Raw genomic sequence first — 22,460 nt, 5'->3', positions numbered from 1 at the left:
AGAAATAGGGAGTGGTAAAACATGAGGTCTTCATAATTGAGACACGAGGTGATGAAAGCCCAGATTAGGGTGATGACTGTGGAAACAGAAGGATTTAATTTCAAGTCACTTTTTCAAGAACACAGGGTATGATTTGCTGGCCAACTAAATATGAAACTAAGGTAATTAAAAAAAAAAAAAAAAAAAGGAACACAACACCCTCTAACATAAAGTATGCACTAAAGGAATACTTATAAAGTGTAAAGAGAATGTCCAAGGTTGTAAACATTAAAGATCAACTTTAATGTATAGTTCTTAATATATAGTTTAATACTACTTATGTGGTTCTTTTTCATCTAAGCCTCCAATTGATTTAAGACATTTCTGGCTCAGAATTCACTTAAAATCTTATACATATTTGGGGAGCCTGGGTGGCAAGTCGGTTAAGCATCTGACTCTTGATTTCGGTTCAGGTCATGGTCTTACTAAGGTTCATGAGATTGAGTCCATGTCGGGCTCTGCACTGACAGGGTGGAGCCTGCATGGGATTCTCTCTCTCCCTCTTTCTCTGCCTCTCCCCCTGCTCGCATGTGCATGCTCTCTCTCTCTTTCAAAATAAGTAAACATTAAAAACAATCTTATACCTATTTTTCACTACTTGATTAACGTTCCATGGACTGCATTTTTCACTTGTCTTTTCCTTCCTCACGGGCTTCATCTCCGAAACTGGCTGGCTGTCAGTCTCTTCTTTGCTTGCACCTACCTGAAGCTACAGTTTACTCTTTTTGTCCCCATTTACCCTAGATATTTTATATTACAAATAAACTATACACATTGAAAAATCCCAAAATTACATTTCAATTTCTATAAAAACAATGTGATCCAAACCTTTACCATCAAGTGTCTTGGCAAGAAAGAACAATTCAGAATATTCCCTTTTCACAGAAATGACATCTGACATGTAATAGCCATTTCTAGTTGACTCATAAAATTACACCTTCAAGCTTTAAAAATATTCCATTGGGTAAAGACTTAACCTCTTGACCCCACTGCTCTTCTCAACTACTTCCTCATTTCTAGTCTCCCTTTTTGAAGGAGAAATCTTTCTAAGAGCCATGTCTTCTGCTTTCTCCATTTTTCTTCTATTTGCTCTTAAAGCCCTGCAATGTAGCTTTTGACCCACCCACTCCACCAAAACTGCTCTTACCAACTGCCAGATACAATGGTCAACTATCATTCTTCACCTTTCTTGATCTGACATAGATAGTCATTCACACCACCCTCCTGAGAACACTTCCTGGTTCCTTGGTAACCAGGACACTGCATTCTCTTGTCTCTTTTGCTGGCTCCTCCTATTTTCCCAGTCTTTAAATGTTTGAGGGCCTTAGGAATATGACATGGGTCGTTTCTCCAATCATAGTCACTATTTAGGTGGTCTCCACCTAGCAAGAAATCCTACCGATTCTTCTTGCAAAACATACCGTGGATCTGACCCATAGCACTACGTGTATTGCCACTACCCTGCTCAGCCATCGTCATCTCTCACTTGGACTACTGGAACAGCCTGGTCTGTTTCTACTCTCGCTCACTACAATCCATTTCGAGCACAATAGCCAGAGTGGTGCTTTTAAAATGTCAAATTAGGAGCGCCTGGATGGCTCAGTTGGTTAAGTGTCCAACTTCAGCTCAGGTCATGATCTTGCGATTTGTCACTTCAAGCCCCACAATGGGCTCTGCCCTGGCAGTGCAGAGCCTGTGTGGGATTCTGGCTCTCTCCTGTCTCTCTGCACCTCCCCCTCTCGCGTTTTTTTCTCTCAAAATAAACAAACTTGAAAAAAAAAAAGTAAAATTAGATGCAATCACTTCTTTGCTCAATCCCCTCTAATGGTTCCCTAATTCTTTCAAGGTTAAGAGCCAAAGTCCTTATAATGGCCTACAAAGCCCCTATAGTGCACCACTCCTGCTTCCCATTTGCCCTTCTGATCTCATCTCCTACTACTTTTCTTCCTCCCTGCTCACTCTTACTCTTCTCTCTTGCTTGCCTATATCTAGCCAGACAGGCCTCCCACTATTCCTTGAATATACCAAGCACACTGCTGCCTCAAGACCCTTGCATTTGGTCTCTGATCTCCCTGGAACCCACTCTTTCCCCATATCTACATAACTGTAGTTTCTGGTCTCTGCTCAAATGGCAGTGTGGCCTTTCCTCATCACTCTATTTAACACTGCAATCAACTTCCCTACTCCCCAACGCCCCTTCCTTGTTTTCCTTGTTTTACTATTTCCATAACACCACCATCTAATATGCTATACATTCCACTTAATTTTTTTATTTTATCTCTCCCCACACTAGAATGTAAAGTTCATAAGAGGGATTTTTGTCTGTTTTCTCCATTGTGGTATTCCTACCAGGTAGAACGGTATGTAACACACAGTTGGTTTTTGGTAAAGATTTCTTGAAAGACTGACTAAACTGAATAGATGAGCCAATATAAGACAGAGTAAGACAGAAATAAAAAGGAAAAGAACAGAAGACAGAAAAAAGGAAAAGAACAAGAAGAGAAGGAATGGAAGAAACTTGTCTTCCTTTTAAAATAGCTAAACTTAAAGATAATTTTGACAGGATTGGAGATTTCTGCTTTCATTAAAGATGGAGGAACAAGGACTGGATGTACCGAGACAATCCCCACAACAAATAAAAGACAAAGATATATGAGATACTGGTTTATAGCACACTGAACATCAGGCAAAGAAGAGTGATTCCTGAGAGGCAGAAAATAAGTGAGGTGAGACCTACGAATACCCTCAACTATGGCTTAAAAGAGGGTCTAGGGCACAGGGTAGGAAGGAGAACCTGAGGCAGCGCCCAGCAGAGTCCCTGAGCAAGAAGACAGACCTGAGAGTCTCAGGAGAACGAGGTGAACGGAGGTAACAAAACAGAGTACCAAAGAAGAGAGTACACACACTGAGGAGCCCACAGCTTTGATCTGTGAGCATCCTGGAGAGGAGACATGGCACATGCATGTGAGAAAACTACCAAAACCCAGAAAAAGAACCATCTGTGAGGATTAGAGAGAATAGTGTCTGGTACCAGGAATGCTGCCTGTTCCTACTGACCAGGCTAAAAAAAACACCCCAAATCCATGGGGCATCGGATAGAGGACTCCAAAGTGGGAAATAACGATACCTAGAGTGAGCACTGCTCCAATCATAAAAGGAAGATTCAAATGACATAAATTCTTTCCTAGTAACTTAACTGTGTCCCAGATGAAAGCTAAAGAAGAGGGACAGGAATACAAAGACATATGGCAACCAGTAAGGTAAAAGTGACAATGTCTGACATAATCAAAGACTACCAGGCAGGTAAAGAAGTGGGAAAATCTGATCAAAACTGGGGAGAAACATTAACCATTCACAACAGATTCAGCACTGACAGAGATAGGAGAATTAGAAGACATGGACATTACAAGTTATTAAAACTATACTCCAGATGTTAAAAAAAGACAACTAAAGAAATGGTAGATCTAAAAAAAGAAAAAAAAACACAAGGCCTCAGTCAAGCTTACAGAGCAGGAAACTGCCACGTGTGAGATGAAAAATATACTGGATGAGAGTGACGGCAAATTAGCCATCATGGAAGATCCGATGACTTCAAGACCCAGAAAGAGCAACTATCCAAAATGAAACAAAGGAATTTTTTTTACAAAGCCTTTACAAAGGAATGTACAAAACAAAGGCAAACAAAGGATTTTTTTTAAAAAACAGAAAAAACATCATCAGTGAGCTATAGAACAATTTCAAACAGCCTAACAGATGTATAATTGGAGTCTCTAAAGAGAAGGAAACAGGGGTGGCTCAGAAAAACTGGTCAAGAATGTAATGACTGAAACTTTTCTGAATTTGGTGAAAGCTGTACATTCACAGATCCAGGAAGTTCAATGAACAGAAGCATGAAGAAAACCACACAAAGGCGTATCACAACCAAATTGTTGAAACCTGTAATGAACAGAAAAAACTGGAAAAGCAGCCAGAGAACAGAGGCACATCACACACAGAGGAATAAAGAAAAAGACACAGCAGGTTTCTTGTCAGAAATGATGCACACGAGAACACAGTGGAGCAACATCTTTCAAGTACTGAAAGAGAAAAACCCAAGCTAGAAATATATACCCAACACAAATATCTTGCAAAAACAGACAAAGACTTTAGACATACAAAAACAAAGATTTCATTAGCAACAGACCTGCATTACAAGAAATGCCAAGGAAAATCCTTCCAACAGAAGACAAATGACACCAGATCAAGGTATGTATCTACACAAAGAATTGAAAATGAAAATGTGCATCTCTATAGATGGATGTAGCAATGATGAGTCCACTAGGAAATATCTAAGATTCAAAAAAAATTTTTTTTAATCTTTATTCATTTTTTTTTTTTTTAATTTTTTTTTTTTCAACGTTCGAGCCCGACCCGGGGCTCGAACTCCCGGACCGCGAGATCGTGACCTGGCTGAAGTCGGACGCTTAACCGACTGCGCCACCCAGGCGCCCCAAATCTTTATTCATTTTTGAGAGAGACAGACAGAGCGCGAGCAGGGGAGGAACAGAGAGAGAAGGAGACACAGAATCCAAAGCAGGCTCCAGGCTGTGAGCTGTCAGCACAGAGCCTGACGCGGGGCTCGAACCCACAAACTGCAAGATCATGACCTGAGCCAAAGCTGGACGCTAAACCGACTGAGCCACCCAGGTGCCCTGGAAATATGTAAGATTTTAAAAGACAATACCGAAATCTCTTTAAAACATAACTGACTTTTTAAACAAAAGTAACAACACTGTATTTTGTGTTTTATAAAATAAGGGATAAATAAAATGTCTGAGAAGAACATAAAGGCCAGGAGATAGAAAATAAAAGTATAGTACGTTAAGGCTCATACCGTATGTGAGGTGGCAAGTCATTACTTGAAGGTAGACTGTAAGTTAAAGACTTGTACGTAAATGTTCAGAGCAATTCATGTTTAACAGCCAAAACCAGAAACCAACCCACGTGTCTATTAACTCATGAATGGATACACTGGGATATATTTATACAATAGAAAGCTATTTCTAAACTACTTAGCAATAAAAAGAAATGATATGTTGATATACACAACAAAATGGATGAATCTTAAAATAATTACACTGAGCGAAAGATGCCAGACAAAAAAGCATATACTGAATGGCCACATTTATATAAAACTCAAGAAGACAGAAACTAACATACAGTGACACAAAACAGATCAGCAGTTGCTTGGTGGTGAGGTGGGCCAAGAGAAATTATAGAGGGGCACAAAGGAACTTTGGGAATTATGGGTATCTTGGCTGTGGTGATGTGTGTGTGTGTGTGTGTGTGTGTGTGTGTGTGTGTATGTTATGTGTGTGAAAACTTATTAAATTGTACATGTTAAATACATGCAATTTATTGTAGGTAAATAATTCCTCACAAACGCTGTTTAAAAACCATTTTGGATTTAAATGGGCATGTTAGGGGCGCCTGGGTGGCTCAGTCAGTTAAGCATCTGACTTAGGCTCAGGTCATGATCTCATGGTTTGTTCAAGTCCCACATAGGGCTCTGTGCTGACAGCTCAGAGCCTGGAGCCTGCTTCAGATTCTGTGCCTCCTTCTATCTCTGCTCCTCCCCCGTTTGCACTCAGTCTCTCAAAACTAAATAAACACTAAAAATATATTTGTAATTTTTCAAGGGTTAGAATGGATCATAAAACCCAGTTAATCAAATACTCTCTTAACAGAGATAAAGCAACCAAGTCCCAGAGAGGTATAGTGACTGGCCCAGGGTCTTACAGCTACAGTTGGGAGCTTTCTAAACCGTATGATCCACAACAGCAGGAACCATGTTATTTAGGTCACCACTATATCCTCTATACCTAAAACAATGCTGGGACGCAGTAGGAACTCAGTAAGTATTTGTTGACTAATTTTGCCCCTGGAAGGAAAGGTAAAAAATGAAGATAAAAGGAAACATAAAAGGAAAGAAAATCCCCCTTGCAATATGACTCCAAGTTTCTTCCTGTCTGTGATTCTCCCTTCTCTCTCATGCAGATGACAAAATTAAGCAACAGCTTTAAAACATAAACATCATGGGGGCGCCTGGGTGGCGCAGTCGGTTGAGCGTCCGACTTCGGCCAGGTCACGATCTCACGGTCCGTGGGTTCGAGCCCCGGGTCAGGCTCTGGGCTGATGGCTCAGAGCCTGGAGCCTGTTTCCGATTCTGTGTCTCCCTCTCTCTCTGCCCCTCCCCTGTTCATGCTCTGTCTCTCTCTGTCCCCAAAAAATAAATAAATGTTGAAAAAAAAAATTAAAACATAAACATCATGAATACAAGAGAATAAATTATATTCCGTATCTTTGTCATACTGAATATTTTATTGTATTCTAATCCTTAAAAGGTTCTAGTTACCAACTCTTAAACGAGCAGGAAAATTAACAGAAAATACTACATTCGTGAAGATTAGTGATATATTCAAATTAAGAACGAATTTAAAGAACAGTGAAGTGCTTACCAAAAATCTCTCCATTTTTGGCATATTCTGTCACAAGGTACAACATATTTTTGGTCTCCATTACCTATTGATAAATAATTCCATATTAGTCTGACAGGAAAGGATTTTAATTCTACTCTAATTCAACATTCTATGGAATTACAAATAAAACTACTAATAAGAGTACCCAAGTTACGAATAATTCAGAAGGTGGCAAAGTTTACACGACTGACAGTATCTTTATGCTAACTCTTCTGTGAAAAATCTAGGTTCTTTCTTTTCCAGGTTTGGCCCATGGATCAGAGGAAGCGGCACTGCCCAGGCACCTGTTAGAAATGCAGCATCTCAGGCCCCACCCCAGACCTACTGACACAGAATTCCCATTTTAACAAATTTTTTAAACAGAAAATGTGATTGTTACACACGTTCAAGTTTAAGAAATATTAATATAGATAGAAGGAGCTTTGAAGATCAACTTTTTATCACCTCACAGACTTTTCTAGCCTTGTGCTATCTGGTAGACTCTGATTGAGGAATAATAAAATAGAGCTCAGTTTATCTGGCCTATATCCTAAATAATCTGGCACAATAGGATGTTTCTCCTACTGTACTGCCATACTGTTATAAACTACTGTTATTTTAAAAACAATCTTCAAAAGTTTCTTCATAACTTCACTGCTGTACAGTTTTATTTAAATTAGTTTTCCTAGGTTGGAAAAGGAAGCGTGTCAGTGTCATTGACTTGCTATTTCAAACTATAATGAGCCAAAAGGAAATGAATTGATAAGTTCAAAATGAGTGAATTTTAGATTTTCTGTAACACTATCTTTTAATGTACTGGCACAAGCTAACAGTGAAAATTTAACTACCATCTACTCAAAGGCTGAAGACTAATTTTGCTCTAACATGTAGGTTTAGGACTATTCCCAATCAGGCCAGAAAAGAGCTATCTACAATTTGCATCTAAATAAGCCAAACAGTAAGTCAATTAAACTGATTATTTAGCTCAAATAAAGATGGAATTGTGTGAAACATGGTAGTTGTAGCCTCAGTTTAGCTTATGGTTCATCAGACTTCTAAGGATGTGATTAGTTTCTTATAAGTGTTCTCTTTAGGAATTAAAAAAAAAAAAAAAGGGCTTAAAGGGAGAAATACTGTGATATAAATATGACCTAAGGCACCATGTGCAGTTTTAGAACTTTGGGAATTGTTTTGAGTGGCACATCATAGCCTCTCATTCTAATGGTAACACTAATGGGTCTCCACACCTTTTTAATTGCAAATCTCTATCAATAACCAATCGTCTAGCCAGACACATATGTACATAGGCATGTACATGTAAATATATACACGTACCTGTGTATGTTTATATGAACATAGACACAAATTACATACTTGTGCTGCATAATTGTATAAACACATTATATACATGATAAAGTGCACACAAGATAAATACAAAAATACACATAGTTAGACGTTCTGATATTTTCTTATGCCCAAGGGACACTTGTGCTAACCCATGTGAGTATACACAGTGGTGGGCCAGTATCAGCTCTCTGTAGGGGGGAAAATAAAATGGCCCTGACTTGTGAACAGCTTCCTGTGGTATAAATACTCCCACCATTGCCAATTTTGGGCTACTAACATGCTATTAATTGACTCACAAAACTTCTGAAAATGTTATAGATATTACAAGCCAGTACAGGCTGAGGACAAGCATACCACTGGGTGCACACATCACACCAGGGAGACACAAGTCATAGGCTAGCAGAGTGTAACATTTTAGCTTAAAAATAGTTTTCCAATATAAAAATTCTACATATTAACAAATAGAAATGTTAAAAAAATGTTTTGTATTACATTGTCATTCTTCAACATGAATTACTCTTTAAAAATCGGAGAAAATCTTCCTTTTAAAAAACACAGCTTATACTTTAAATGGGTATAGTTTTTTTACAAAATTTTATCTCAATAAAGTTGATTTAAAAAAAAAAAAATGGCTCATTTACTTTATCTGACAAAATAACCCAAACAAAATATACGACTTGGTTCTAAGTATTACCAAGCATGCTACTAGGTAATATGCTGTTTTAACCTTTGTATTTCAAAAAACATAAAGTGTTTTTTTTTTTAAATAAGCAAAACTGCCATATCCCCATTAATGGTTCCACCACCAAAAGACAACAGGCTTAAGTATCAGAAAAGCAAAACTACAAAGTTTTGAATTAAATACCTTACAGTCTCAGAGACAACTTAAAATTAAGCTACTAGTTTTTTACTTCCTAGTTTTTTATTAAAATACAAAAAATGGGTGTACCCAGCTTAACGAAACCATATAATCATCTTTTTTTTAATAGACTGAAAAAACTCACACAAAAGAGAAAAATGATGCAAAAGAGAGAATGGGTTGTGAGAAGCATGGAGAAGAATAAGGTTAAGTCCTACCTGGTAAAGTTTGATGATATGAGGGTGGTCTAACATTTTCATTATTTGTACTTCTCGGTAGATTTTCTCAAGATTCACTGCATCCAGCTGAGATTTATCTATTATTTTTATCGCCACCTGCATCCCGGACACAAATAAATACAATTAGTATGTGATGGTTAATATTTTCTAGTTAAGAATCTTTTAAATATACGACACCTGCCTCATCCGCTCAAGCTCTGTCCTCCCTCCTTTCAAAATAAACAAACATTTATAAAAAAATTAAAAATACAGCACCCCTGACACTTTGCCTGTAGGTTGCTATGACAACAAAAACTAGTTTAAATTCAATGCTCATTCAACAAATGTTTCTTAAACATCTACCACATGTGAGGCACTGCGGTAGATTTTGTTTAGGAGTATCTTTAGTGTGCCATGACAAATAACCCTGCAAAGTCGCTTTAATAAAATATATTTCTCTTTTAGTGTAACCGTAATGTTTTACTCTACTTATAAACTGAAGAAATAAAATCTCAGCAGCTTCAACCAGTTATCTCGCTGCAAAGTACCTCTAAACAAATGATCAGCCGAGTAGAAGGCAATTTCTGCTGTATTGAAACAATTTTTCTAGAAAAGTGATAGATTCCAAAGAATGTAGACATAGCTTTGGTTGGGCGGTGGTGGGGGAGCTAAATATAAAGTATTAAAATCAATTTATATGAAAGATACCAACTGGATTCAACTTTGTTTTAAAAATCGAAGCGCAGGGGTGCCTGGGTGGCCCAGACGGTTAAACATCAGACTCTTAATTTCAGCTCCGGTCATCATCTCTCGGTTTGTGAGTTAGAGCCCCTGCATTGCCATTCCCCCGCCCCTATCCTGCTCACAGTGTGGGGCCTGCTTAGGATTCTCTCTCTCCCTGCCCCTCCCCTCCCTACCCTGTGCTCTCTCAAAATAAGTAAACTTAAAAAAAAAAATTGAAGTCCAAAAACTCATCTGTTAGTAATTACACTAGCTTTTCACTTCCTTAAAAGAATCTGATTTTTAAACAGTGTAGCTTCTTTCTAGCACAACTAGATAAGAACTCAAACCACTCCAAGGTTAGTAATTTGAAGGAACTGCATTTGAAGGTGAGTAACTAGGTAGTCAGAAATCAAGAATCATGTACTTTTTTCTACGCAACCTAAGAAGAACTAATTTTTTAAGAAATAGTAGCTATTTGGTTAGGAAATAAGCCGTCCTGATTTAACTAAAATTTTCAGATCAGTGGGAACCACCCAAACCTTGATTATAACAAGTTCTGAAGAAACTCTAAAATGCACTTGGAGCACCTGGGTGGCTCAGTCGGTTGAGCATCTGACTTCGGCTCAGGTCATGATCTCACAGTTTGTGAGCTCGAGTCCTGCGTCAGACTCTGTGTTGACAGCTCAGAGCCTGGAGCCTGCTTTGAATTCGGTGTCTCCCTTTCTCTCTGCCCCTCCCCTGCTCGCTGGTGCGCTCTCTCTCAAAAATAAACATTAAAAATAAATAAATAAATAAATAAATAAATAAATAAATAAATAAATAAAATGTACCTCACATTCTACCAAAATGTATTCTGCACATAACTCAGTTTTATGTTACTTTTCAAGGCAATTATTAATATCAGTTATTGTATGTGATATAATAAATAGTTCAATACTCCTAAAAGGTATCCAAGAAAATAGGACTGAGCTTGTCGATTCACTTAATTCCTTCAAACTCCTGTTTATATGGTTAGTTTTTTCTTCTTTCCTATGGCTGCTTTGTCCTTTGCTCTTGCCTTTTAAAGCTCTACTATAAGGTTTATTTCTTACCCTTCTGGATTTCTAATCTGCTGTCCACAGCTTATTTCCTGATTTGAATTAATTGTAACCCAGAGAAGAACTCAAGCCTCCTAGGGGAAATCAGATTACTAAATATAATGTATCAAATTAAATTTATTGCTGAAGAAGAAAGGGGGCAGGTCCCTCTCTAGACAGTAAAGTGCGTCCATTCTGTGATAATTATTTTATGTTTGATGGTATATTATTTATTTCTACAATCAAAATATTCTAGAAAGTAAAACATGCTAAAATATGCTAGAGAAGGAGACTGATCAATATTGTACTTGATATTAGGGACATTACTAGACCATCTCAAACCTAAATAGATTTAAAGCGACCCCCTCCCTCCTCAATCTTACGATACAGTATTATCAGTTACTTTGGGTAAGTGCTGCCACATAAAAGGATAAGTGTGTATTTTAATTTCCCCAATATTATTCCTTAGGAAGGTAATATGAAGTTTCACACATGCTTCTTTTGAGGAAAATGTCTTGTCCTCCAATTTCTAGAGGATGTCTAGATACCTGTACCCACACCAACAAAAAACTTTTATAATGAAATGCATTAGAACCAGCTAATAAATAGAAAATGAGTATCCTGATTATAATAGCTTTAACATTATGTTAAAGAAAAAATTTACACACTAAATTCCAATTAAAGCAAGGTATTACCAAGAGATACCTCATACTCTTTTGAAATCCTGGCCTCCAACAATGAAAAACTGAAAAATATATAAGGTATGTAAATAAACTTTAATAAGTCATAAATCTCAGGGGGTGCCTGCGTGGCTCAATCGGTTAAACATCTGACTTCGGCTCAGGTCACGATCTCACGGCTCCTGAGTTCAATCCCCCCATTAGGCTCTGTGCTGACAGCTCAGAGCCTGGAGCCTGCTTTGGATTCTGTCTCCCTCTCTCTCTGCCCCTCTCCTGCTCATGCTCTCTCAAAAATAAACATTCAAAAAATAAAAAATAATAACAAGTCATAAATCTCATTATTTAACTTTTCTCAACCAAAAAATTCTTAAATGAAAAAATATCATTCTTTCTTCTATTTTGTTTTGTAAGTATATGGACCACATTTCTATACACTTACAGCTTTGACCTGTGATCCCTTGCTTGTAAGGTTGCTGTAAGGATTATGAGAACATAAAGCACTAAAGAAAAAGTGGAGCATGTGTCAGCATGCTCCTTTTAATTGTCAGGAGTAGTCTAACTGCTACGACAAGTAGACCGCAAAATGTACAGATTCCAATACAACAGAGGCTTATTTCTTGCTCATGTAGCACAACTGGATGGGTGCAGATGCCTCCAAGCAGGTTAAAGGAGGCTTCACCACCCTTAAAGCCTTCCACAGTTACCCCAGGACTGTCTCCATTCCAACCTGGAGACAGAAGGAGAGAGAAGGAGAAAAAAGCTTGGGGAGCCCTCACGATAGGTTTTTAAGGGTTGGGCCTGAAGTGGCACACATTATTTCTATTCACTCCATTGGTGAGAACTCAGTCACATAACCGTATCTAAATGCGAAAGAGGCCAGGACACAGTCCAGTGATAGGTCCAGGAAGAAGAGGAAACACTGGATTCTTGGGGACTAGCTAGCAGGCTCTGGCATATCCTTCCAGGTAATTTCTTAACAATGGGACTCATTACCAAGTACTTCCCAGATAATAATGATCATGAGTTTCACAACTGTACAGTACTTTTTAATTTCACAAGATACTTTAACATATTTTATCTCATTTATTTCTCAACTTTGTGAAGTAAATGGAAAAAGCAGTGCACCCATGAGTAGATGAAACTGAGGTTCAAAAGATGTCATGTATCTACAAAGGTCCTAAAGCTCAAGTGAATTAATGGGAAAAAAAAACACAGGCCTTCTAACTTCAAGTTCAGTCTTTTTACTTTTTTTAATTAAAAAAACATGTTTTTAACATTCATTTATTTTTTGAAAGACAGAGGAAGATGGAGCATAAGCGGGAGAAGGGCAGAGAAAGAGGGAGTCACAGATTCTGAAGCCGACTCCAGGCTCTGAGCTCAAACTCACAGACTGTGAGATCATGACCTGAGCTCAAGTTGGATGCTTAACCAACTGAGCCACCCAGGTGCCCGGAGTCTTTTTACTCTTTTAAAGAGCCTATTAGACACACATTCACTGAGCACCTGTTGTGTGCCTGGAATAATGCTTAGTATACAAAAATCAAAGAGATGTGATTCCTACCCTCAAGGAATTTAATAGACCTGTGAGAACAAAGAGAACATGTTTTGGAAAACAAGTTTTATCAACAAAAAAATCTGCACTTGGGGATTTTCCCAATGTGTATAAAAGTTCCAACATACAAAAAGGTTGTGTGCCAACAGCTCATTTTTAAAAAAAAAAAAAATTTTTTTTTAATGTTTATTTATTTTTGAGGCAGAGAGAGACAAAGCATGAACAGGGGAGGGTCAGAGAGAGGAGGAGACACAGAATCTGAAGCAGGCTCCAGGCTCCAAGCTGTCAGCACAGAGCCCGACACAGGGCTCAAACTCACGAACCACAAGATCATGACTTGAGCCGAAGTCGGATGCTTAACTGGCAGAGGCACCCAGGCACCCCAGCCAACAGCTCATTTTAAAGATAACTAATAACTTAGAATTCTGGGATCTTACTGTCTGCATCCCTTTTCTACTTAGCTCTGAATAAAGTACTGAGGACAAAATCTATATGGTCACAACAAAATCAAGCAAGGGACTCTAAATTGAGGGATTCCGTTTTTGTTGTTATTCAACTAGCCAAATCCTATATATGCATCAATGTATTTTTAAAAAAATAAACCTTGGGGCACATGGGTGGCTCTGTCAGTTCAGCAACTGACTGCGGCTCAGGTTACAATCTCAAGGTTTTTGAGTTCAAACCCTGCATCGGGCTCTGTGCTGACAGCTCAGAGCCTGGAGCCTGCTTCAGATTCTGTGTCTCCCTCTCTCTCTGCCCCTCCCCTGTTTGCACTCTGTCTCTCCCTCTCAAAAATAAAAAACATTAAAATAAATAAATAAACCTTTAGTGAGTTTATATAAAGATAGAAAAATTTATATTCCTTCTGCTAGGAGACAAAAGGAAGGTTTCCTACACAATTCTGGAGGGCTTACATATAACACTGAATATTCAACCTCAGAAGTGGAACAACGTGAATTAAAAACAATAAAATACCTAATAAGTTATGTAGACTATATCTCAAAAAATACCTCTCATTTCCTCCTATATTTACAAAAATTAAAAAGTAAACACTCTTGTAAGCTAAGGTTCAATAAGATGGCCACTTTTATACATTGCTGGTATAACCATAAAATAGGTTTTAATTTTTCTGAAAGGTAATTTGACATTTTTTTATCAAGAACCTTAAAAATTATCCATCCGGACGGAGTTCTAGAAAGATGGTGAAGGATCCTGAGCTCACCTTGTCCCACACATATACGAAGGTAACAGCCATATCTGTGCAACTACCTTTGAAAACCACCTAAACACTGGCAGAAAAATCAGACAAGGAATTCACAAAATAAAAGGATGTAAAATAGAATATCATAAACATAAAATGTGTGTGTGTGTGTGTGTGTGTGTGTGTGTGTGTGTGTGTGGCAGGGGGTGGGGGAGAGAAAAATGTAGTGCTGTAAGAATGGGCTCAAACTTAAGCAACCATCAACTTAATATACACTGCTATCTGTATAAGATGTTTTTTTATGAATCTAATGGTAACTATAAATCAAAAACCTGTAACAGACAAAAAAATAAAGAGAAAGGAATCCAAGCATAATACTAAAGAAACCACAAGGGAAGAGAGCAAAACAAGAAGGAACAGAGAAGAACTACAATAATAATCGTAAAACAAGTAACAAAATGGCAATAAGTACCTACCTATTGATAATTATAAATGTAAATGGGTTATTTCTCCAATCCAAAGACACAGGATGACTAAAAGGATAAAGCAAGACCCATCTATATGCTGCTTACAAGAGACTCACTTCAGACCTAGAGATACATGCAAATTGAAAGGGAAGGGATGGAAAAAACATTTATCAGGCAAATGAAAGCAAAAAGAAAGCTGGGGTAGCAATAGTTACATCATACAAAACAGACTTTATAATACAAACTAACAAGACACAAAGAAAGACAGTATATAATCATGAAGGGAACAATCCAAAAATAGAATACAATAATATTTAAGCACCCAACATGAAAGCACTCAGATACACGAAGCAACTATTAACTGACATAAAGGAAAAAATCAATAGTAATACGCTAATAGTAAGAGACTTTAACACATACATCAATGGACAGATCATCCAAACAGAAAATCAACAAGGAAACACTGGCTTTGAATGACACACTAGGCCAAAGGGATCTAACAGATACATTCAGAACATTTCATCCCAAAACAGTGGAATACACAATCTTTTCAATTGCACATGGAACATTCTCCAGAACAGATAACATGTTAGGCCACAAAACAAGTCTCAACAAATTAAAAAAGAATGAAATCATATTATGCATCTTTTCTGACCAGAGGGGTATTAAACTAGAAATCACACACACACACACACACACACACACACACACACCTGAAAAGAACACAAATATATGGAAGCTGAACATGTTACTAAACTGTAAATGGGTCCAACAATTCATCAAACAGGAAATGAAAAAATGCATGGAAACAAATGAAAATGAAAACATGATGGTCCAAAATCTTTCAGATGCAACAAAAGCTATTCTAAGAGGAAGGATTACAGCAATACAGGTCTACCTCAAGAAGCAAGAAAAATCTCAAATAAAAACCTATACTTACACCTAGAGAAGACAGAAAAAGAAGAACAAAACCCAAAGCCAGTAGAAGTGAAAATAATATAGAGCAGAAATAAATGAAATAGAGACTACAAAAACTCTATTACATCAAAGTGAAACCAGGAGCCACTTCTTTGAAAAGATCAACAAAACTGACAAACTTTTAGCCAGACTTAAAAAAAAAAAAAGGGGGGGGGGCTCAAATAAGTAAAATCAGAATTGAAGGAGGAGAAATAACCATCAGAGAAATACAAAGAATTATAAGAGATTATAAAAAGTTTTATGCCAACAAAGTAGACAACCTAGAAGAAATGGATAAATTCCTACAAACATATAACCTTTCAAAACTGAATCAAGAAACAGAATATTCAACAGACTGATAACTGGCAATGAAATTCAATCAGTAAATCAACAACAACAACAACAAAATCCACCCCCCCTCCCAAAAAAAAGAAGTCCAGGACCAGATGGGTTCACAGGTGAATTCTACCAAACATGTAAACAAGAGTTCATAATACCTATTCCTCTCAAACTATTCCAAAAATAGAGAATAGGAAGGAAAACTTCCAAATTCATTGTAAGAGGCTACATTACCCTGATACCAATACCAGATAAAACACACTACAAAAAACAAACAAACCAACATACAAAAACTACAGACCACTATCTCTGATGAACACAGATGCAAAAATATTCAAAATATAAGCAAATCAAATTGAACAATACATTAAAAAAAAATCATTCACCAGGGTACCTGGGTGGCTCAGGTGAGCATCTGACTAGGCTGAGCATCTAACTTCAGTTCAGGTCATGATATCACGGTTTGTGAGTTTGAGCCCTATATGGGGTTCACTGCTGTCAGGGCAGAGCCTGCTTCGGATCATCTGTCCCCCCCCTCCCCGCCCCTCCCCTGCTTGCATTGTCTCTCTCAAAAATAAATACATATTTTTAAAAAATCATTCAGCATGATTAAGTGGGATATATTCTAAGGATGCAAAGGTGGTTCAATATTTGCAAATCAATCAAGGTGATACATCACATTAACAAGAGAAAAGATAAAAACCATATGATCATCTCAAAAGATGCAAAAAATGCATTTAGCAAAGTACAACTTTCATTCATGACAAAAATTCTCAACAAAATAGGTTCAGAGGGAACTACTTCAATATAACAAAGTCCATACACGACAAATCCATAGCTAACATCATACTCAGTAGTGAAAAACTAGGAGCTTTTCCTCCAAGATCAGGAACAGGACAAGCATGTCCACTCTTAACCACGTTTAGTCAACATAGTACTGGATATCCTACTCACTATAATCAGACAAGAAATAAAAGGCATCCAAATTCGTAAGGAAGGAGTAAAACTGTATTTGCAGATGACATACTTGAAATAGAAAACTCTAAAGACATCACCAAAAAACTACTACAACTGATACATGGATTCAGGAAAGTCACAGGATATATAATTAATATACAGAAATCTACTGAATTTCTATGGCTAATAATGAAATAGCAGAAAGAGAAATTAGGAAAACAATCCCATTTACAATTGTACCAAAAAGAATAAGATACACAGGAATGAACTTAACCATGGAGGTGAAAGACCTGTACTCCAAAAAGTATAAAACAGTGATGGAAGAAAAACTGAACACAACAAACAAATGGAAAGATACTCCACACTTGTAGATGGCAAGAATCAACGTTAAGCTGTCTATATTATCCAAAGCAATCTATAAATTTAATGCAATCCCTATCAAAGTACCAGTAATATTTTTCACAGACCTAGAACAAAAAAACACTAGAATTTGTATGGAACCATAGAAGACCCCAAGTAGCCAAAGCAATCCTAAGAGAGAAAACAAAGCTGGAGGTATCACAATCCCAGACTTGAAGATATATCACGAAGCTCTAGTAATCAAAATAGTATGGTACTGGCACAAAAACAGACACATACACCAACAGAACAGAACAAAAGCCTAGAAATACACCCAACAACTCTACAACAAAGGAGGCAAGAATATACAACGGTGAAAGGATAATCTCCAACAAATGGTGCTGGGAAAACTGGACAGCTACATGCAAAAAAATGAAACTGGATCACTTTCTAACATCATACACAAAAATAAAACTCAAAATGGATTAAGTCCTAAATGTGAGACCTGAAACCATAAATATCTTAGAAGAGAACACAGGGAGTAATTTCTCTGACATCAGCCATAGAAACATTTTTCTAGATAGGTCTCCTTTGGCATGGGAAACAAAAGCAAAAATAAACTATTAGGACTATACCAAATAAAATGCTTTTGTACAGCAAAGGAAACCATCAACAAAACAAAAAGGCCACCTACTGAATGGGAGAAGATATTTGCAAATGAGGTATCTGATAAGGGGTTAATATCCAAACTATATAAAAACCCCATACAACTCAACACCAAAAAAACAAACCAATTAAAAAGTGGGCAGAGGACCTGAATAGACATTGTTCCAAATACAACACCCAGATGGCCAACAGACAGATGAAAAGATGCTCAACATCCGTCATCATCAGGGAAATGCAAATCAAAATCAAAACGAGTTATTACTTTACACCAGTCAGAAGAGCTAAAATCAAAAAGACAAGAAATAACAAGTGTCGGTGAGGATCTGGAGAAGAAAGGAAACTTCGTGCACTGTTGGTGGGAATATAAACTGGCAAGGCCACTGTGGAAAACAGTATGGAGGTTAGTCAAAAATTAAAAATAGAAACACCATATGATCCAGTAATTCCACTAATGGGCATTTACCCAAAGAAAACAAAAACACTAATTGGAATAGATACATGTAACCCTATGTTTAATGCAGCATGATTTACAATAGCTGAGATATGGAAGCAATGTGTCCATCAAAAGATGGATAAAGAAGATGTAGTATGTGTGTGTATATGTAAAATGGATTATGCAGCCATAAAAAAGGATGAAATTGGGGCACTTGGGTGGCTCAGTGGGTTAAGCATCCAACTCTTGATTTTGGCTCAGGTCCTGATTTCATGGTTTGTGGGATCGAGCCCATGTCCAGCTCTGCGCTGACAGGGCAGAGCTTGCTGGGGATTCTCTCCTTCCTTGTATCTTCCATCATATCTCCAAATACGATACGACTCCACTCATAAGTGGAATCCAAAAAAACCAAAAACAAATGAACAAAAAGCAAAATCAGACCTACAGAAGACAAACTGATAGGTTCCAGAGGGGAAGAGGGTGGGGCATTGGGCAAAATGGGTGAAAGAAAGAGGGAGAAACAGGCTTCCAGCTAAGGAATGAATAAAACATGGAAATAAAAGTCACAGTATAAGGAATACAGTTAATGATACCGTATTGATGAGGTAATGGGGCAGATGGTAGCTATACAAGATAAATGTAGCATAATGTGTAAACGTGTCAAATCACTAAGTTGTACACTTGAAAGTAATGAAGCATTGTGTATCAACTACACTCAAATAAAAAAAATTAAAATCAAAAGATAAAAGTACACTTATTGTGATGAACGCTGAGTAATGTATGAATTGTTGAATCATTAAATGCTACACCTGAAAGTAATAACACCATGTTAATTACACTTAAGAAAAAAATCACACACAGTATTTAGCTTAAGGATTCTACTTCTGAGAAATTATTTGAAGGAAATAATCTAAAACGATGATAAAGATTTATTTGTAAATATATTCAATGAATATTATTTGTAATATAGAAACAGAAACAGTAAGTGGGAAATAATTATTCAAGTTATAGTAAGCTTATATTATGACTGTTACACATTATAATAGTTCTTAAAAATATAGAGAAGTGCTTAGACTAAAAATTTAAATTAAAAAGATTAGTATTTAGGGGTGCCTGGGAGGCTCAGTTGGTTAAGCGTCCAACTTCGACTCAGATCATGATCTCATGGTTTGTGGGCTTGAGCCCCATGTCAGGTTCTGTACTGACAGCTCAGAGCCAGGAGCTGCTTCAGATTCTGTGTCTCCCTCTCTCTCTCTGTCCCTCCCCAACTCGTGTTCTGTCTCTGTCTCTCAAAAATGAACAAAAATGTTTAAAAAAAAAAAAAACTGGTATATAAGTGAATTCTCAACAGGAGGTATGTATAAAAAAAGACCAGGGAAAATTAGATACAAATATGACAAAAATGTTATCAGTGTGTGAAAAACATTGGGGATTATTTTATTTTTCTGCTTTATACTTTTTGGAAAATTTTTCTTCAATGAGCATGAATTACTTTTCTAGTAGGAAAAACAGAAAAAAATGAAATGATTTTGTTTATCACATATGCTAACTTCCCCATCTGTGAACTATCAGTCATTTTATTTCCTAAATTCTGTGTAAAATGGGTATTTCATAAAATTTAAACATTAATTAAAAGATTATATATAGAAAAATGTTTCCAACAAAGTAAAAGCAATGTGTATATAAGGAATAATGTGTAAAATACAAATTTGTACAGAAGATAAGCAATTAAATGCAAGAGCAGAAAGGAAACAGTGTTAAGCTGATGGATGAAAGACATTTTTTCACTTTTCAAAATGCAATTTAATGGTAATGTTATCCTGTCTTTCTGATAATTTAACAAAAATTATTTTTCACTTCTCATTAAAGAAATATTCATCTTATGCACTTAAAGAAGCCACACATACAAAAGTAACTTTAGGGGAATTTACAAGGAAGTTACACAATAAGAGCTATTCTTCTAGTAACAAATCAGAAGGGATTAACTTATGTTTACTGTCTCAGGTAACATTTGCCTCAGCACTATTTACCACTAATATACCAATTGTATACAGTTCTTCTGAAGTACCAAAGAGCATTATTCTTACCATATAAATCTTTGAAATTAAACATTAAATGCACTTTACAAGCTTATATATCAAATCATGGGTGGAATCAGAACATTTGGCTGATAAGTCAACATGACTGAGTGGTCCCACAGTGAAAGGGTTTCTGAAAGCAGTAAAAGTCAGTAAAACTAACATGGAGTTCTCTACCTTTTAAGTTTAAATAAATTTGACTTTTTTCCAACTTAAAATTTGACTTTTAAGGTATAAGAATTTATATAATGAAATAAATTCTCATGAAGATTTAATTTGACTTTTCTAATGGTGGGTAAGGAAAACAGATTGGAGAAAAGGTAAATGTCACTACATTTTTAGATCCATATAAATTGAACCGAGGATTATCATGACTATAAAAGAAATGATTAAAAATATTCTATCTTAAAAATTATTTAATCAAAAAAATGACAACTCAATTTTAAACAATGGGCCAAAGGATAAAAACGCAATTTACAAAAAAAATAACATATCTTATAAAAACCATGTAATTGGGGTGCCTGGGTGGCTCAGTCAGTTATCGTCTGACTTCGGCTCAGGTCATTATCTTTTTTTTTTTTTTTTTTTAATTAAAAAAAATTTTTTTTTTCAACGTTTATTTATTTTTGGGACAGAGAGACAGAGCATGAACGGGGGAGGGGCAGAGAGAGAGGGAGACACAGAATCGGAAACAGGCTCCGAGCCATCAGCCCAGAGCCCGACGCGGGGCTCGAACTCCCGGACCTCGAGATCGTGATCTGGCTGAAGTCAGACGCTTAACCGACTGCACCACCCAGGCGCCCCTCAGGTCATTATCTTAAGGCTCGTTAAGTTCGACCCCCTGTCAGGCTCTGTGCTGACAGCTTTTTCAAGCCTGGAGCCTGCTTTGGATTCTGTGTTTCCCTCTCTGGTCCTCCCTGTCTGCCCACCTGCTCACTTTCTCTCTCTCTCTCAAAAATAAATAAAACATCAAAAACAAAATAAAACCATATAATCAAAGTAAATAAAAAATATTAAATCAGATATGTGAATTCAAATAAAAAATATTATTTTCCCCTATCAACTGAGAAAAATGTTAAAAATCAGTATTTCTGGCAAATGATTTCTTCCTGGTGAAACTTAACAGGTGCTACTTTTCTAGAGGGTAATTTGGCATCTCACGCCGTAACATAGATGTAAGGACATACTCCTTGACCTAGTAAAGTACATTACCATGGGATTACTCTGAGGGAAAAATCAGATAAGCACACAGAGATAGATATAGATACAGATATATAAATATACAGGAATGCTTTCTGAAACATTATCTTAGAAAGTAAAACAGCAAGAGAGGGAAATAATCTAAATGTTCAATAATAGGAAATTGATCAAATAAAATACAGTCATATGTAAGGATACTAATTAGCCACGCTTTAGACTTTTTTTTTTTTAAACTTGGGGAAATGGTAAGTCATTAAGTAAAAAAAAACATATGTATAGACAATATCAATTTCATTACTAACATATAAAATATATGTGAACAACTAAGAGGATATGAACCAAACATTAATAGCGGTGATGTCCTGGTCTGGATGGTGGCATTAAAGATGTTTATTTTCTTCTCTTTTCAACAATGTCTCCAATGAGCATGTGTTCCTTATGTTACTGGGGAACACACATAAATACTATGCCTATCTTAGAGAAGAACTTAAATTTTAGCATCATTTTTCAGTCTAATTCATCCAAGATTTATCACTTTAACTGTTAAAGTGTTTTTAAATGTTTTTTAAAATGATCTTCTGATGAAATCCCCAAAAGTAATTGTCTTTCATTCTTTTGAAAATCTCAAACTAGATATATACTGGCTATTTCTCTTTGAAGGGTGAGAAAGCATTCTCCACAAACCTTCTGTATAAAGGCATACAAATACATTTAAAAAAAAAACTTTTTTCAAAAATATGGATGTAGAAGGTGAAAGAAGGGCTAGGTACACTAAATAGCAAAGAATGATCTTAGTGAATTTCTGGACTCCACTTGGCTCCAAGGAAACTGC

At 36.6% G+C, this 22,460-nt stretch overlaps 1 protein-coding gene across 3 annotated transcripts in view; it reads right to left on the bottom strand.

Annotated features, from left to right (window-relative positions):
* Nucleotides 1-22,460, bottom strand: part of SIK2 (salt inducible kinase 2) — a 159,473-nt gene that overhangs the window by 94,498 nt on the left and 42,515 nt on the right. For 2 of the 3 annotated variants that reach the window (XM_047877793.1, XM_047877792.1), the window contains exons 2-3: nucleotides 8,961-9,077; nucleotides 6,537-6,600 (exon numbers count right to left, since the gene is read on the bottom strand). In XM_047877793.1, the coding sequence (XP_047733749.1) occupies nucleotides 6,537-6,600; nucleotides 8,961-9,002 (106 nt within the window). In that variant the 5' untranslated portion in view covers nucleotides 9,003-9,077. Of the gene's footprint in view, nucleotides 1-6,536; nucleotides 6,601-8,960; nucleotides 9,078-22,460 lie in introns of those variants that run through there. The other variant, XM_047877794.1, reaches the window with a different exon arrangement.

This window comes from Prionailurus viverrinus, chromosome D1, assembly GCF_022837055.1.
Source record: "Prionailurus viverrinus isolate Anna chromosome D1, UM_Priviv_1.0, whole genome shotgun sequence".
NCBI classification, from domain to species: Eukaryota; Metazoa; Chordata; class Mammalia; order Carnivora; family Felidae; genus Prionailurus; species Prionailurus viverrinus.
Note: the sequence above shows the minus strand (reverse complement) of the source record. Positions and strands in the feature narration are given on the sequence as shown.